At 39.3% G+C, this 19,400-nt stretch overlaps 1 protein-coding gene across 1 annotated transcript in view; it reads right to left on the bottom strand.

Annotated features, from left to right (window-relative positions):
- The window catches only part of CTDP1 (CTD phosphatase subunit 1), a 168,657-nt gene extending 149,482 nt beyond the window's left edge, over window positions 1–19,175 (bottom strand). Inside the window, exons 1-4 of the mRNA XM_074944744.1 lie at window positions 19,115–19,175; window positions 10,733–10,816; window positions 5,488–5,581; window positions 3,504–3,632 (exon numbers count right to left, since the gene is read on the bottom strand). Coding sequence (XP_074800845.1) covers window positions 3,504–3,632; window positions 5,488–5,581; window positions 10,733–10,773 — 264 coding nt within the window. The 5' untranslated portion in view covers window positions 10,774–10,816; window positions 19,115–19,175. The remainder of the gene's footprint in view (window positions 1–3,503; window positions 3,633–5,487; window positions 5,582–10,732; window positions 10,817–19,114) is intronic.
- Between the last annotated feature and the right edge of the window lie 225 nt (window positions 19,176–19,400).

Here is a 19,400-nt window from a genome sequence, read left to right as displayed (position 1 = left end):
AGATGCAGTTGTGATAAAAATAAATAGCTGAAATAGGCAGATCTTCCCTTTACAATTTCACCTTTAAAGTAGTACTGAGTGTCAGTGAATGCAATGAGTAATACTAAATGAGCAGTATGGTAATATTAAATAACTGCATTGACTTATTTTGTTTAGGAGAATCCATCCTCAACATACAGGATTCTGAAGACTATCCACCTTCAAGACCACCATCATTTTCTATAGTTTCAGAGTTATCTGCCAATGATAGTGTTTCAATCGCATCATGTATGTCACATAACCACAGTATATCACCTGTAGCAAAAAGAAGAAAAAAAAAAACCCCTCTATCATCCTGAAACAACCATAGATAAGTTGGTGATAAGAACCAGCAAATTACAAAAAGAGGTAACCGATGAAAAAAATTGCCCGGTTTGTTTATGCAACAAACTCCCCTTTCCATATGACTGAGAACCCATACTTCATTAACATGGTTCAGTCATTAAGATCAGGATACAGTCCACCCGACAGAGCAGATGTCACAGGCAAATTGCTGGAAAAAGCGTATGAAAGAGAAACTGAGCAGTGTGCAAAAAGTCTAGAGAGTAAAATTGATAATCTGAGTCTTGATGGGTGGAGCAATGTCCACAATGATCCTGTTGTATGTGCTTGTGTGACAACAGAAGAAGGGAATGTCTTCCTTACAGAAACAATTGATACATCAGGAAATGCACACACCGCAGAATACTTACAAGTAGCAGCAGTAAAAGCTATAACAAACTGAAAAAAAAATTCAAATGTCTAGTACGCAGCTTGGTCACAGACAATGCTGCAAATGTATCCAAGATAAGAAGAAATTATTTAGAAGAGAGTCCCAAGCTAATAACATACGGTTGCAGTGCTCATTTGATGCACCTCCTAGCCAAAGACTTCACTGTGTCAGAAATAAACACTAATGTTGTTGAAATTACAAAATACTTCCGTAACAACCACTTTGCAGCAGCTGAAAAAAGTGGGAGGAATCAAGCTAACTCTCCCACAAGACGTGCGATGGAACTCCATAGTGGACTGTTTTGAGCACTGTATCAAGAACTGGCCTAATCTGATGACAGTTTGTGAACAAAATAGTGAAAAAAATAGATGGCACTGTCACAGCCAAAGTTCTCAACATTGGGCTTATGAGAAATGTTGAACACATACCGAGTACCCTGAAGCCTATTTCTGTAGCCTTGAAAAAAATGCCAGAAAATAGGTGTTTTATTGCTGACGCTGTTGAAATCTGGAAGGAACTGAGTGAGATCTTAAAAAGAGAAATATGCAATGACAGAGTTACAGTACAAGCATTAAAAAAAACGAATGGGACAAGCACTATCTCCAGCTCATTTTCTTACAAATATTCTCAATACTCAGTACCAGGGTCAAACCTTAACTGCTGAAGAGGAGTTGGCTAGGACATGGACATCCAGCAATCATCCCTCCATAACACCAACTATAATAAACTTCAGAGCTAAGGGTGAACCATTCAAGAAATATATGTTTGCTGATGATGTTTTAAAGAAAGTCACACCAGTGAACTGGTGGAAGTCACTTAAGCATTGGATTCAGAGACTGTTGAAATGATAACCTCACTTTTAACAGCAGTAGGTTCTTCTGCCGGTGTAGAAAGAATATTTTCTTCCTTTGGACTAATTTATTTCAAACTGAGAAATCGTTTGGGACCCGAAAAAGCAGGAAAGCTTGTTTTTCTTTTCCAGATTATGAACAAACAGGAAAATGAAGATGAAGATGACTGAGTTAGCTGCAGAAGCTAATATTTTAAGTTTCTCATGTTGACCTGGCTGACATAGTCGATTTAATTTTTGTTGTTTTTAAATATTCCATTTAACTAGTTTAGTTAAACAATTTTAATAAAAACAAACCTGATTTTAAAAACCTTGAATGTTTAACTAAATTCAAAAATTCATATGCTTGTTTTGTTATAATATTATATGTTTGCTGTTGGAGAAAAAAATCCAGAATACATATTGCTGTTTTAGTTAAATAAAGCAATTTAAATGTCTGTCTGGTGATGTTCTCCTCCTAATACAGCATGGCAAAAAAATCCTCCAAATATTAATGATTAACCTGTTGAATTGGAGATAAGTTCACCTCTCAATGACTTCAGGAATACCTGCTTCAATTACCTTTGGTAAATGAAATAACCAATCATTCATTTTCTGATATAGCTATAAAAATAATCTGAAAAGTTTTCAAAATAAATCACTTTAAAAATGTATTGTGTACCTCTTGTAAAAACGAAACCTACATCTATCTCTGAGTTGTGAAGAATATGTATTAAGATTATAACAACAAGAATGCACTTTTATGTAGAAATTCATGACTAAATGGAGACTTCCTGATTAGTGATTTAAATAATGATTTAAACCAAATCCACCCTGTGGAAGTGTGAGGTTAAGTTACTCTATTTGTTTTAAGGTTCCCAACTAGGAAACTTGAAAATAAACTGTAAATTTTCATCTGTACAGGTGCTTACCAACCTCTCTGAAAAGGAAAACTTGACACTTACCTGAAGAAGCACAATACCACCTTTTTGCAAGCAAGAATAAAGACAGAGTTGGAAAATCACCTGGTGTTATCCTGAAAAATCAATTCTAACAACACTCCCTTAGAAGCGTCCTGTGCACTGTTTCTAGGTGGGAGGTCAGGAAAACAGAAAAAATGCTAAGGGGCAGCAGAGAGGATTTTTGGGGGTAAATTAACTGCATCAGAATGGTTTTACCTACTAGTTAGAAGTAACACCAGAACTATAAGAGATAAGATCGAAAAGAGTCTATTTTTAGTAGTTTACTTTGTATAGTCATTTTCCTGTGAGAGAATCTTTCACGCAGCAACGAGAGACAGAAAAAAACATTAAATGTTATTGAAAAACCCATGGATTGGCAGACTCACACAGATGGACATGTAGCATCCAAGGTACTTTTAACTCATTTACTTAGTTTTCAAGCTGAAGATGCCCTACTAATTAAGACCCTAGAAGCTTAGACCAGATATATGGTAGGTTTAGCTAAACACAGTACGAGATGGGACAAAAGTAACCTAATATGAATGGAAATTTTCATTTTATTTTTAATTAAAAGACAGTCTGTTCAGCTATTTTTTTTTCTGGTGCTGTAACCTGAAAAGACACACCGTATTAGCATGAAAACCAAGAATCAAAAATGACTAGCTTAGCTTTGTTGTACAAGCTGACAAACAGAAAGCACAGAACTATATAAATGATGGAAAGTAAATTAGTTATCTTAAAAATAATTTCAATTTAAACAATCAAGGTGTTTCATTAACTAATGACAAAAATTTTGAAATATGCTTCATAATCTTGCGTCTCTCATGTATTTTCACTCCTTAACTAGCTTTTCTCCTACATTTTAATGTACATTCTTACAGAACTGTCACTTCATTAGAACTGAACAGAAAACTTCTCAAGCCACAGTAATAGCAAGAACGTAATAGTAAATAATATTTACTTTATTAGACATCTGTTGGCAGTGCTGTTCTGTTGTATGGATTAACGTCTGGTCCAAATCTACCATCAGCACCAGCTTTCGGTTTCGGTGTAGTCGCTGCTGGTCTTCCCGCCCTAGTTGTTCAGCTTGCTATAATAAAGAGATTTACAGACTAAGCATAAACTGAGACAAGTCAATTAAATTTTAAATAAATCAAATTTATGACTTATCAGAAGCCCAAATGCTCAGTAACTTCTGAAGAGATTTTGCCACCCACCCACTTTACTTTCGCTAGCTTTCCAGACATTTTTCAGTAAAAGGAACTGCATAATTTAGGTATAGAACCCTGTCAAACACTGCTGCTCTTATATTAAAAGCAACCAATCTAAAACACATATCAAGGCACCAAAAATCATTAAAGGCCAAGATTTTCAAAAGCAACTCCTACTAGTTTTGATACACAACTTGCGATACATTAGCAGAGCCTGATTTTCAGAAAGAGCTGAGCATATTCAAAAAAAAAAATCAGGTGCCTCAAACTGTGCATCCAAAAACTGAAAATCACTTCTAATAACGCTCCCTTCGGAGCGTTCTGCGTCGACAGAATAAAGTATTCAAGTTGAAAATAAATTAAGCTCCTACATTTCAGTGAATTCGTCTATCATTAACACCCTAGGCAGAGAGAAATTGGTGTAACAGATGAAAATATACAAGTTGCATACGACAAAAAGAAGAAACAAATAAAGTCATATTTAGCTTGTGCTCCAAAACAGACAAAAAGTGCTAGAGGAAATAACTGAAGTTCGTCAAATGAAACAAATGGGAGATTTTACAGATAATTTTAAGCTCTAAGAAGAGATTTAAAATCAATGGCTAGTAAGCAAATTTAACATTATGAAAAGCCGTATTTGAGTACATTTCTTTGAACTAAAGAGATCCATTTGTTTCTCTCTTATACTAGTTTTAACATACTTACAAGTTGTTATAATTAAACACAAACTGGCCTTCTAATGTGAGTTATACTTATATCTCCTTATTTAGGTCAGGTAGTTTACTGGAATAACTGGCTGGTGCCCAGCTATGTATGCAAGTAATTTACATAAGTTACGTTTGAGTTTTTAAAAGGCACAAATGGGAGTTGGGTCCTAACCACCCTTTGTGCCTTTGAAGAGCTTGGCCAAAATTGGCATCTGTTTAGACTCTTGCATCTTCCCCCAAACTATTTGTTTATAAACTTTTAAAACTGAAAGAGGAGGAAAAAGAGAACAAAGCAGAGGAGAAGGATAGAATGAAGAAGAATAAGAGTTAGTATGAAAGAAAAAAGCAAAGAAAGCTGGTGAAAAAAAACAGGGAAATCGGAGGGATTTTTTTTTTTATTATATTTAAAATAATAAACTCCTTTTCCCCAAAAGGGCCAGTGATACAGGAACATTCCTGTTTATTTTAACATCTTCACTGCTCAGTTTTATTGCAATATTTAGGCCTCACAAGCTTTTCAAATACAAAGTTTATGTCACAGATACTAAAATGTTACTGAGGACAATGGGTCATTTCTCTTTCCTTCCCTTGAAATGTGGAGAAACTGGGTTTCAGAAATATTTCAGCCTTTGGAGGTTATTACAAGTGGTAAAAATAAGACTTTCACCAATTGCTTGTTTCTGAAAAGGCAGAAACACCTCATGGAAAGCAGAAGATTTCAAAGCTGCCGCCACCACCACAAGGGCATCATAGCCTTGCAGTAAGTAACATTAAAATACTGCAGAATCAGATGCAATTGCTAATGCATTTCTATAATCAGTACATGCTAACACTATTAGAAAAAACTAATTAAATACATGTCTATAGTGCAGATTTGCAGATCTTAGTTATATTTACTGAAATCTCAGCTTCCTTCTCAAAGTGAGGCCAATCCAATATTTTATATTAAATGGGCACATCTCTTTGAGGAACCCCTGGCTAAATGAAATCTCAAACTGTGGAATAAAAGTAGTGTGATTCAACTTGCCTCAGAGCTAACCATCAGTTCTGGAACACTATGAACCATAGATACAGTTGCTGTGGATAATGGCACATTCTGTTTTCCATTCTTGCTTTGTAGCCTAATCAAACAGGGAAGAAAATCAAAAGTTTCAGTCAAGTACATTTCAGCTAACAAATTTCCACCAATGAAAGTGGTTAATTATTAAAAACTGCAATGTCAAACCAGCCACTGTCAAAAATCATGATTTCGTTTTAATATACTGATTCAGTATGATGCACCCTTTTTCAGAGGATCATTATAGCACCAATTTCTGAACAAAACGGATGAGAGAACCCAAGAAGCTTGCTTATAATATCATACAAGTATAACTATTTGCTGTAACTTTTGTTACTAGAACTCTTAAGAATATAAAGATGGACATCAGGATTAAGTTATCTTTTATTAATTTTTACATCTGTTGCATTTGCTCAACATTTTAGAACTACTGAATACAGATTTAAAAGGACATCATTAAAACAGTTTATTTAAATTTGAATGATTAACCTAGTGTTAATCAAAGGTATGAGATTAAACTTCTCTTCTCCAAATTAGCTGTTTGAAGTTACTTAAAATGACTCACTCCCTGAAGCACACAATAACTTGCATGCACATACTTGAGAATATGGGCAATGCTATTACATACCCATAGCAGCATGGCTGCATACTGATTTCTTTCTACAAAGAATGTAAAGAACTACTGTACATGCTTTGTTTCTCTCTACATTTACCTTCTACAGGACAGATTACAATGTGCAACTCTTCTCTGAAAACTCACCAAGGAGTGACACCACAAAGCAGCATATTGGTATCTTAACTTCTACATAAAATGGGTTAGTTTACAAGTAACTGCCAGCCTGGCAACCTCATCCTGAGATATCTACATCAAGTTCCTGTATTTCTGGTTCATGCTTCACTACCCACAAGAGATTCAGCAGACCAAATTTCACCCTGTCCTGTTTCAGAGTAGCAGCCGTGTTAGTCTGTATCCGCAAAAAGAAAAGGAGTACTTGCGGCACCTCAGAGACTAACAAATTTATCTGTGTTTTCAATCATGTTTCACAGGTGTCACTAAGGCCAGAATCTGGTACTGCAACTGGAGCCAGAATTAAGTTCACTCTCCTGTGAGCATCTAGTCTTCTGTTAAGAACATAAAAAGGAAAGAAAAAGGGTGGGGAGGAAATGTGTTTCACAAAAACAAACCTGTACATACACAGGAAGCAGACCTTTTAAGACTAGAACCCAATTTAAGGGATGATCCACAAAACAAGAGAAAACAACTACTTTCCCCCTCATTTTTTACACACTAAACTGATGTAAAGCAAGGGGTCTTTAGAACTACAGAAGACACAGCCAAGCTTAAGGTTTACAGCAGGGATCTCAAACTCAAATGACCACGAGGGCCACATGAGGACTAATACATTGGCCCGAGGGCCGCATCACTGACGCCCCCGACCCCACTCCACCCCTTTCATGAGGCCCCACCTCTTTCCCGCCCCCATTCCAACCCCTTCCCCAAAGTCCCCACCCCAACTCTGCCCCCTCCCTGCCCCTATTCCAACCCCTTCCCCAAATCCCTACCCCTGCCCTGCCTCTTCTCCGCCTCCTCCCCTGAGTGCACAGCTCCCTGCTTCTCTCCCTCCCTCCTGGAAAGCTCTAAGTGCTGCCAAACAGCTGTTTGGTGGCAGGAAGCGCCTGGAGGTAGGCAGAGGAACAGGGAAGCAGCGTGCTTGGGAAGGGGGGGGGCGGCGGGTGAGGAGAGCTTGGTGGCCACAGGAAATAACTTGGGGGGGGGGGGGCAGGAGGAGGCACGGGGAGCTTGGCGAGCCATAGCAAATAACTCTGCGGGCTGCCAGCATATTTGAGACCCCTGGTCTACAGGGTCTGTGCAAGCTTCTCCATACAGCTCATATAATCCCATTGCATCATGACATGCAGCACCACCCAATATTCTACTAGTTGGTACATTATGAAAGAATTATGCAAATGTTACATAATGGAAACAATAGTCTAAAAAAACAAAAAACAAAAAAAACACCTGCTTGACCCATTTCATTGAGTCAAGTAGTATTTGAAAATACTATGATTTCCCAAAATCAAACGCAAGTTCATTATCTAGTCCCTTCACCCAATCTATAAAATGCATTTCACCCTGTCTCTCCTTCCTCATTTCTTTGATTCATATTCCAGTGTGCCTCCAATAGTTTATTCAAACAGATATCTAGTCTCTTTTCTAAAAATACATTAAAACTCATTTTAGGTTATTTATTGCACAAAAACATGAATTTAACGAAGAGACGTGTATCATTGATTGAGACACTTAACAAGGTACCGCTATGTGCTGGCTGTGAACCCATTTTTCAAATCAGGAAGAGTGGTGAGTCTTTAAAGTTGCGTCTAGTGTAATTCCGACAAGCGTAATACAAAGTTTTCCCTGCTGTATTGTCATTTATCACTCCCAAGTTCAACCAAACTCAGAAAGCATTTTGAACAAAATAAACTGATAATGTATTTTCAAAGCGGTCCAATACTTTATTGGGAATACAGGTGACTGTCAAGGTACCTTTCCCACTCTGAACTCTAGGGTACAGATGTAGGGACCTGCATGAAAGACCCCCTAAGCTTATTCTTATCAGCTTAGGTTAAAACTTCCGCAAGGTACAAACTTTTACCTTTTGTCCTTGGACCTTATGCTGCCACCACCAAGCGTGTTAAACAAAGCACAGGGAAAGAGCCCTCTTGGAGACGTCTTCCCTCCAAATATCCCCCCAAAGCCCTACACCCCCTTTCCTGGGGAACGCTTGATAAAAATCCTCACCAATTTGCATAGGTGAACACAGACCCAAACCCTTGGATCTTAAGAATAACGAAAAAGCAATCAGGTTCTTAAAAGAGAATTTTAATTAAAGAAAAAGTAAAAGAAAAACCTCTGTAAAATCAGGAAGGGAAATACCTTACAGGGTAATCAGATTCAAAACAGAGAATCCCTCTAGGCAAAACCTTAAGTTACAAAAAGACACAAAAACAGGAATATACATTCCATTCAGCACAACTTATTTTATCAGCCATTTAAACAAAACAGAATCTAATGCATATCTAACTAGATTGCTTACTAACTCTTTACAGGAGTTATGACTGGCATTCCTGCTCTGGTCCCAGCAAAAGCATCACACAGACAGACAGACCCTTTGTTCCCCCCAGCTTTGAAAGTAACTTGTGTCCTCATTGGTCATTTTGGTCAGGTGCCAGCGAGGTTATCCTAGCTTCTTAACCCTTTATAGGTGAAAGGGTTTTGCCTCTGGCCAGGAGGGATTTTATAGTTCTGTATACAGAAAGGTGGTTACCCTTCCCTTTATATTTATGACAGTGACATTCACTATATAATCAGACTAGGTTAATCTGGAAAATATTAAAATTATTATATAGGGAGCTAAGGAAAATTATAGTAGCAGTGATGCTATAATTAGGATGGCACTCTCATTCTAAGGACCAGAAACAGGTAGATTTAATACTTGCATTACAATACAGCTGTATGTGTTATTTTCCTATTTTATTAGATGCCTAATTTCTTTTACCAAATTAGTTATTTGTCTTACAAGATTAATATTTACCTGCTTTAATTCATTAAAATTATACTACTACTACCTGGACTAAACATTTTAGTGTGGGGGATCATGAAGAGAGACACTTCTGAGCAACGACTGCACCAAGTTATCAGATTTAATGTCTCCACAACTTCGCTCAGGATTGCATCATTTCTCACATAGGACCACTTATTGTAAATATATGTGGTCAACAACCAGAAGATAACCAGCTGTTAGTGTGAACTATCAAGGAAGCAAATTAATTTCTGCGCTAGACAAAGAACAAGTTCCCCTTTATTCACATCTTTTTGAAATAGAGAACACTAACTAGATCTCTGCAGTGTCAAATTTGTTACACAGAACAGAAATTCAAACTTCAGTATTCTAGCCATTTATACTGGCTCATATAGTTTTATTTGAATTTATACCCTCATTATTGTGGGTTATTAGATTAAGGATTCTTTTGTGTACAGTAGATCTTAAAGCAGTTCCTTTCAAATGAAACCATCATCAAGCGATATCTTTTGATAATTAACACACTGCATTAATACCCTTCTATAAAAAGGCACTTTATCGACTGCATTAGTCATGAGTAAGGCGATGAGTCAGTCACGGAGATCACAGATTCAGTGATTTTGTGAGACCTCTGAGACTTCCTCAAAATTCCACTAATTCAGTTCCCACCGTCTGGGGCTGAAGCCCAAGCCCCGCCACCTGTAACTTAGCTTCATGGGGCCCCCTGGGGCATGGAGCTCCAGGCAATTGCCCTGCTTGCTACTCCCAGTGCCAGCCCTGTGTACATTGCCGTGATTTTGTTGTTTATTGCCCACATTCTGTCTGTGACTTTTAATAAAATTCCCTGTGCCAAAATCTTAGCCTTAGTCATGAAACTCAGCAAGAACAGAATTGCTTCCATGCCATGCACTTTGACAGATCCAAAGAGCACTTGGGAATTTGCAGTGCAGGGTAGCAGGTGCCACACAACCAGTTAATTTGCAGTATGCTAGTGTGCTGCATAGATTTACACCTCAGCTTGTCAGGCATTAACTAGACTATCTAAATAATGCCTAAATTAATTAACAACCTTTGCAGTCATATAATCTCTTCTAAGTTACAGCTGAACTAAATATACACTATTTACTGTACTTATTTGGGTTTTGTGACTAGTTACATGTGAACCTAAAGGGAAGAAAAAAGTTATTAACTTAACAAGTTGCTCTACACTGACAGATGTGCACCTCAAGTAGTACAAATATCAATTCAGGATGAAATCATGTTTATATAGTGCTTTAAATACTGTAGTGAACTCAGCTTTCTGAAATATTGGCATGAACTTGCTGATCTCTACTCTATCAGGACAGTGATATCTAGAAAGGCTTATGTGTACCAGCTTGTCTTCCTGTCCCTGTCAACTTGTCTCTTATGAAATATTTTGAGCGCAATTACATGGATTTCTCCATCAATAGCTGGTACCATACTTTCAGATTCCAAGTTATTCTTATACCCTTAATTCACAGCTGCTAGTAGCAGCTAAGGTCCACCGCTTTAGAAGGGACAAGGAGAGAAGAGAATGAAAGATCAACGACATTAAAAAAAAAATCTTAATTTTCTGCCAGTGTAAATAGAAAAAAAGCCTAAATAATACTTACTGAGTCAAGTCCTGGCCACATTCTGCGCACAAACCTTTCATAACAACAGGATGGCTACATCCTTCCAGTCTCACCAAAATGCCTCTGAAAACAACAAAAACAAAACACCTTGAATTCTTTAACAAATGCTGATTTATTAAACATTTAAATTAATAGCAATTCACCAATATCCAAAAACCGATTGAGTTTGAAGTACACATTTCAATCATGATTCAAAATTGCTTTAAATGGCCCATTCAATAAGAGATATGTACTTTGGGGCTCAAAGGTTTAAGAAGAGAACAGTTCATTATTACTGATTGAATAATTCAATTAAACCTTTTTAAAAAACACCCAAATATGCAATGGTGTCAGTTTAGATCCAGGGCAGAGACTATGAATACAGTATATTAACCAAAGGTTTGGGCAAATAGCTCTCCTCAAATTACACTTAGATACAACTTGCTACTTGCACACTGTATTCCACTAATCGTGAGAGAAAGGGGTACTGATTAATTACTTTCTTGTTTGGGGGTGAGGAATATCTACTGGTCCAATCTTTTTATGTGACTATTTTCCTTTATGACACAAGCACCTAAGGTCTCCGATAGGCACGTTGTGTGCGTATTGTAAGTTAAAATGAAATACACACAGCATCATTTAGCTTCTTAGGCAACAGGTCAAAAAGCACAAATGTAAAAATTAAAACTTGAAATGGAGAGACCTTAGTTCACTTCTGAGACCAAACCTTGTCTACGACACAGGAAGCCTGCATACACAGCAGGCAGACTCAACTGTGATGCAACTAAAGCACTTCATTATTCAAATCCAACTCTCAAGCTTCAAAACAGTTTTAAAATATAATGATTTGAGCTGAAATACAAGAGACTTTTTGATTTCATCAACAGTCTCTGAGGAGCTAAATCAGAGAGCAGAAAGCACTGTACCTATTAAGAACTTAAAAAAAAAACACACACAAAAACAAAAAAAGACAAAATATAACTAAGCCCCAAAACCTGCTCATGACATGGGCCCCCCAATGTATATCCTGAACATTTTAGGACTTAATACAAAAAGAAATTAACTAGCTGAAAAAATAATATGGCAGCCCTTTTAACCCTATGCTTTTCCCAGTACATATTTTGGCTCTGATAAATTCTCTTTGGCTTGAGACCTGTGGCATAATAAGCCAGCATCTACTCAAAGCTCAAACTCTCGTGCTCAAATCTTCTCTCAGTGAAGAGTGCAGACGTTATGGGTTGTATAATTCCAACAAGGAATTAATTTTTAAAAAGACACCTACAGACGCTTACTTCCAGCATAGTCACATTTTTCATAGTGAGGGGGAAGAAAACCGCGGTGTTCACAGAATTGAGGATAATATTGCAGATTCCAGTATGCTAATGTTGAGACTTTTTTCCTCCTTTTGGAAAAGCAGGATCCTACTTCTAACTTCATAGAATCATAGAATATCAGGGTTGGAAGGGACCCCAGAAGGTCATCTAGTCCAACCCCCTGCTCGAAGCAGGACCAATTCCCAGTTAAATCATCCCAGCCAGGGCTTTGTCAAGCCTGACCTTAAAAACCTCTAAGGAAGGAGATTCTACCACCTCCCTAGGTAACGCATTCCAGTGTTTCACCACCCTCTTAGTGAAAAAGTTTTTCCTAATATCCAATCTAAACCTCCCCCATTGCAACTTGAGACCATTACTCCTCGTTCTGTCATCTGCTACCATTGAGAACAGTCTAGAGCCATCCTCTTTGGAACCCCCTTTCAGGTAGTTGAAAGCAGCTATCAAATCCCCCCTCATTCTTCTCTTCCGCAGACTAAACAATCCCAGCTCCCTCAGCCTCTCTTCATAAGTCATGTGCTCTAGACCCCTAATCATTTTTGTTGCCCTCTGCTGGACTCTTTTTTTCCAGTTTTTCCACATCCTTCTTGTAGTGTGGGGCCCAAAACTGGACATAGTACTCCAGATGAGGCCTCACCAATGCTGAATAGAGGGGAATGATCACGTCCCTCAATCTGCTGGCAATGCTCCTACTTATACAGCCCAAAATGCCGTTAGTCTTCTTGGCAACAAGGGCACACTGTTGACTCATATCCAGCTTCTCGTCCACTGTAACTCTAGGTCCTTTTCTGCAGAACTGCTGCCTAGTCATTCGGTCCCTAGTCTGTAGCGGTGCATTGGATTCTTCCATCCTAAGTGCAGGACCCTGCACTTATCCTTATTGAACCTCATCAGATTTCTTTTGGCACAATCCTCCAATTTGTCTAGGTCCTTCTGTATCCTATCCCTCCCCTCCAGCGTATCTACCACTCCTCCCAGTTTAGTATCATCCGCAAATTTGCTGAGAGTGCAATCCACACCATCCTCCAGATCATTTATGAAGATATTGAACAAAACCGGCCCCAGGACCGACCCCTGGGGCACACCACTTGACACCGGCTGCCAACTAGACATGGAGCCATTGATCACTACCCGTTGAGCCCGACAATCTAGCCAGCTTTCTACCCACCTTATGGTGCATTCATCCAGCCCATACTTCCTTAACTTGCTGACAAGAATACTTCAATTTCAGTCCATTTAACTTTTGTTTTTGTTGACAATTTCCAGTCTTCCCAATTGATGTGTAAAGTTCCAGCAATACGTGATTTTCAAGCTTTGTGCACAGATTCACTGCCAGCTTCACTTTTATACCAAGTCAGTCTCAGTAGACTATCATGAAAATAAAAACACTGCAGACAATAACAACCCCTAAAAGGGAAGGATCATCATAGCTTCCCATCGGGAAAATCAAAGAAGAGATGGAAACATTAAAAATTTAAGGACACTCTCCATAAACCTGTGCAATATGTCATGAACCCTGGTCATATTTTTACATCAATATGTATATTCCTGAACACCACCAAAAAGAAAAAAATCACACTTGCCCTCAAGACAACCCACTCATCCAGGGCAAGTAAGACACTTTCATGGATAGGTCCCAGCAGTTTCAGCAGAATTTAAATTTGCATTTATAGCCTTTATGGTTGCAAAAATAACTTTATAAATATGAAAGTAAGCAATGCTATTCTCCTACATCTGCAGACAGACAACTCTCCAATACCCCTGCACATTGCTTTGCCAAGTTGCACCAGAGTGAAAACTGACTAGGCTTCACTGGTACTATCCAGAATCTCATTGACTTGATTCTTGCCAGTTACACTGCTGCCAATTTCACTCTGGGACTCCTTCACAAAGTTATAAGCAGCAGAAAAGGCACAGAATGGATCTATTCACTATGGAGGGTAAAACAAAACAAAAACACCACAACAAAAGGATGGGGGAAGGAGTAGAACATGGAAGACTCTCCACTTACAGCATCCTGCTAAGAATCCCAGCAACTGCTCCAATTTCAGTCACAAGTGTGGGGTTGGTTTCTCACCCTAGGCATTACCTCTTAGACAGTCTCCACCATCTTTCATATCTATTTATGGCTGCTAGGTTTAGCCCTCTAACAAATGCCTGACAAAAGAGTGTCCAAGCCTTATGCAATGGTGGAGAAGACTAAATTGATGAGATACATGGAGAGAGATGTGAAATGTGTATATATCAATTGGGGGAGAGGAGAGAAAATACAGGGGAAAAGATAGGGGAAACCCTGTAGAAAAATGGAGAGTGCAAAATAAGGGAAGAGAGAAGGAAGATAGGAGACATTGGGGGGGGGGGAAACAAACAGGAAAATATACATTGTGAACTATTATTGGAAAGAAAAAAAAAGTAGAGTGAAGTCAAAGGAGGAAAGAAAGTTGGAGAGATGTAGTACGTCGTGATGGTCAAATGTTATTTGACCAACTTCTTCACTGACTGAATACTGCAAAAAAGCATATGAATAAACCAAACGTATCTATCAGCGTTATAGCTGGCCAAATATTTGACACATGCAAGTGAACTGTACCGAACAATATAGTAGGAAAATATTTCTATATGACTAGCTCTAGCTACAAGATTTATTAAAATCTAATCACGTTAAAATAAGCTATAGTACACAACAGTAGACAGACATATTATTCCTTTAAAATGTAGAATATGTATCTCTGAGGGAGTGAGAGCAAAGATTTTTTTCTGTAGCTAGCAAACCAAGTCCTGAGGCTAACGGGAGTCAGGTCATTTCCCCCACCCCAATTCCTGCTCTCCCTTCAGTTTTCTTAAAGTCAAATTATAGATGAAATAAAAATCCAAACAGCAACACCTTACATTGTAAGATTTTTAGCAACTGAAATTTTTTCCGCTTTGATCAAAAATCAGTCGCCTCTTAAATGTCTTTTTCACTGGAATCCAAAAAAACATTTCAGCAACGGAGAATGCTACGACTAAGATATACTATAAAATGTATCACATAATAAATAGAGCCAGATATTAAGATAAAGCAGGCAAGCATCTTGGAATTCTGAGGTAGTAATTCCATTAAGAGGTTTTGCCAACATGAATAATGAAAGTGAACTCAAATGGTCTGTGTAGGTATCAGGACCCAGAGATGGAATAACAGCTTCACATTATAAAGATTGCTTTGGGTTTTTTTTTATGTAATCTTACATAAAACACTATTCCAGTACAATGCCCTGACATACCCTTTAACACTAACCTCAGTGGAAACAGCTGGTATTAAAAAGTTCATTGCCACTTAAAAAAAGAAAGAAGCAAATATACACCCTAAAAATACACAGAGCACAGGCCAGCAATTCTTTGGCATGTTCTTCATTGTTGCTGCCATGGTAGTTGGTGAGAATTCTTTGACGTTAACACAATTGCTGCTGCCACCCCTGCCATTTACAGTCCTCAGCTCCTTGATCTCTCTGGTAGATTATTTTTATTTACAGGTGCACCCTCACCTCCATGTGACATTTTAATCATAGCTCAATGTTAAACAGGGAAATTGCCAACCTCTTAAGACCCCTAATGTACCTTCCTTAAAGGGACACTCACATTAAAGATGTCGTTACTTGTTTTGTTATTAACCATGCCTAAAGGGAATTATTAAAATGGAAATAATTCTAAAAAAATATAAATCGGTTTATATTGCTTACTGTTTGTATTTCTGTTACCACCCAGGTAGAGAGAATAGTCAATTTAACTTCTACGCTGTCATGAACTAGCTCAATGGTAAGTGTTTGGGTTGTAAACAACAACATTTCCATACAGTGGTTTTAAATACAAATTTTATAAACTGTTTTCACCAGTACTTTCAGAAACAAACAATGTTTAGAAACATTTCTGTACATCTTGGGTTTTTAAACAAAAGAAGCTGGAAGCAACATCTGACCCAACTGCACCAAACTGAAAGGCCAACAAATCCCTTCCAACATCCCAAGAGATCAGTGTATACACATGTAATTTTTCTATATAGGTACTAATATGCCCCCCCCTTTAACTGTAGTATCTTTAATATATTTATCCTTACAAAACTCCTGTGAGTAGGGAAGTGCTATCATCACATTTTACAGTCTGGAACAGAATAGGAAACTGAATCTGTTTCTCCCAAGTCCCAGACTAGAGCCATAATCTCTGGACCATCCTCCTACTCTGTTACAGGATGTCAATTTTCTCTTACAGTTATTCCTAAAATACTAAGTTAACAGTGACCTACAAATAAATGTACTAACTCAATATTCAAAACTCAAGAAGATGACAACTGGCCCCAAACCAATATTACAACACCAAGCGCAGTTTATATGGCAACTACAGTAGAACATTATGAGATTACAAATCAACCAGTGTATTTCTTTTCTGAAGGGTCTAACGCAAACATTTGTTAATTCCAATCAAGAAGATAAGCATTAATTGAATCCAACACACAATTTGTGCACAACTTTTTTGCATGCACCAACATCAAAATGTTTATGCTTACTGGAAACTACGTCTAACATAAATCCACACTCCACTAGTTTTTAATATGTGCAAGCCGTCTGAAAATTATGTTGTCTCAAGTCACATAAGAGTACTATGTTAATTTAACTATGACTTAGAAATGAGAAAGACAAATATAAGCCTTGCACTGACACAGCATGGTAAAGATGTCCTTGTTTTTGGTTAAGGTACATAACTGTATCTCTCCCACACCATCTAAATACCAATTTATTGTTTCAGAGTTTTAGTCCTCATACGCTCTGTATCCTTCCCACCACAAAGCCCTTGGATAACTTTAGCAGAACCTTCTGGCATACCCTTGTTCCAGATTAGGATCGACAAAACATATAACGTTTTTAAAATATACTTTGCCTCATACTGAGGCAGCACTTGTAGAAACCTGTAGTTCTATTTCCCCCCCACACTCCGTTCTATCACAAGAATAAAAATGACTAAAAGAAAGTGCTCTCAATGGGAAGAAGAACTCAATGGTCTTTTATATTATTATTTCTATTACTGACTGATAAAAATCATTTTGTTTATATATGCTTTGATACTAGTTTCTTGGATCCTAGAAAAGACCCAAAGTTACGTAGATATTCTGTATATGCCACTTATTTTCCATAAAGAAAATTTAGGCCTGGTTGCATCCACCTAAATATCAAAAGACTTGCAATAAAAGAAAATAACTTGCCATCGTAAAACAAAGGAAGTAGAAGGTTTCAATGGTTTCCTGTTGAGAAAGACCTGTTTGAAGTGTAGAGTAGCAAGCCATTAGCCCAATTTCACCCAGAGAGCTGAAACATGCTATTCACAGCTGGGAATGCAAAGACTAACTATTTAACATTTTTAACAAGTCAGAAGTCAAATCAATAGTTTATATGAACACTGTTAAACAATGGGAAATATTTGTCATTTAATATCTCTCAATGAGAGCTGGGTCACTAAAATGTTTTAATACCTAGGGTTGGTATACAAATATTTTAGTGTTTATAGCAACTATGTTGTAGTTTTTAAACAAGAGTTGTTCTATTACTGCAAATTGATCTCCAGATTAAACTTCCAACTTAAACAGAAAAATGTTAGATTCCTTCACTATTTGATCTTCACTCCTGCAACATACAAAAAAACAAACAGGAAACTACTGCTTCAAAAATACATTGAAAACTGCATGCACCTATTTGCGCAGATCTGTGTGGAAAGCACTACTGTATTAACACTAAATGATAATCCACGTACAATGTTTCAGTGGTGTTCTAGAGCATATGCAGAGGGTGTATTTGTCTGTCTTCAACCTCCAGCCACTGGACTATGTTTTCCCTTTCTCTGCTAGACATATACCATCAGTATAATTCTTTATAGGCTTTTTCTGTCACACTCATCGTCATAGAATCTGAACAGATCACAAATATGAAATAGTTTAGCCACACAATAACCCTGTGAGGCATAGAAATATTGTTGTCCCATATTACAGATGAGGAATTTGAGGCAGAGAGAGAGGAAACATCGTTATGAAAGCTATTTCTATAACTCACCTTGCCTTCTCTTTAACATAGATATCAGCAGTATCAAGGGCTAGCCTAGTGCACGCCTAAAATTTAGGATTACCTAGCTACATCACTCAGGACTGTGAAAGTTTTCTGCTGGGAAGAATTTTTCCCTAGACCAAGCTAACGTCTCTCCAAGAGGTGCACTTACTACAGTGATCAAAAAATCCCTTCTATTGCTGCAAGTGCCCACATTTCAGTGGTATAGCAGCAGACACGCTAAACTCAGTCTTCCTGATTACAGAACTTTTTCCAAGTAAAATGTATGCTGTCAGTTTAAATTAAAATTTTCTGGTGTTTGAAAGTTACTAAAACTTTTACACTGGTGTGAACTACAGATTAATAACTTATGTCAGTTCGGTGGGGGCGTTTTAGAATTCGGGGCTGGAAGCCCCAGTCCCGTAAGCGAGGGGATATGACCAGCAGCAGATACAAGAAGCCCGGTGTAACTGGTGATCGTTGTGTTGTTTTATCCGCAGGAAGGGGAGCTCAAAGCACACAGCGGACACTGAGCAGAGGAAACAGAAAACGAAGTTCTCTGAAGCTGAACTGGTCCGAAACCGTAATTTCAGCGGAACAACTCCCACCCCTACGACAGCGCATCTGCGCCTCGAGCTAGTCGCTCGGGAGAGCGGGGGGGCCGCACCGCCGCGAGGACGCTCCGCCAGCGGCAGCCACGAAGTTTCCACACACAGGAGACCGGGGGGGGGGGGGGCGGCGGAGACACGCATGGTTTCGAGAGACCCCGCGAGTCGCCCAGCCCAGCCCGCCGCCTCCAAGGCCCCCTTTCGCCGAAGCGCTGCGGCCCGGCGGGGGCGGTCACGGTCACGGCAGGCTCAGTCGGGCCGCAGCGATGCTGCGGCCGGCACCGGCTCTGCGAGCCCGCGGCGGCATCCCCGCCTCCCGCCCGCCTCCCTCAGCCCGCGGCGCAGTCAGGGCGCCCGCGCTTCCCGTCGCCCCCTTACCCGGGCGCGATGACCTGTCCGGGCCGCGCGCAGAGCTCGCGCACCACGCCGGGCCGCTCCGCCTTCACTCGGCGCTCGGCGGCCCCTCGCGGGGGCCGGGCGCCGGGGCCCTGGGCCGGGGGGGTGGCGGCGCGGCCGGGCGGCGGGAGGGGCGCGCACAACGCCAGCAGCGACCCGATCTTCACTGCCGCTCCCGCTGACACCTTCCACTCCAGCAACCGCAGCGCTCGCGGGCCCGGCACCCGGATCTCGGTCACCGCCGCCCCGGGGCCCTCGGCGACCCCTG

This window comes from Natator depressus, chromosome 2 (genome assembly GCF_965152275.1).
Source record: "Natator depressus isolate rNatDep1 chromosome 2, rNatDep2.hap1, whole genome shotgun sequence".
NCBI lineage: Eukaryota > Metazoa > Chordata > Testudines > Cheloniidae > Natator > Natator depressus.
Note: the sequence above shows the minus strand (reverse complement) of the source record. Positions and strands in the feature narration are given on the sequence as shown.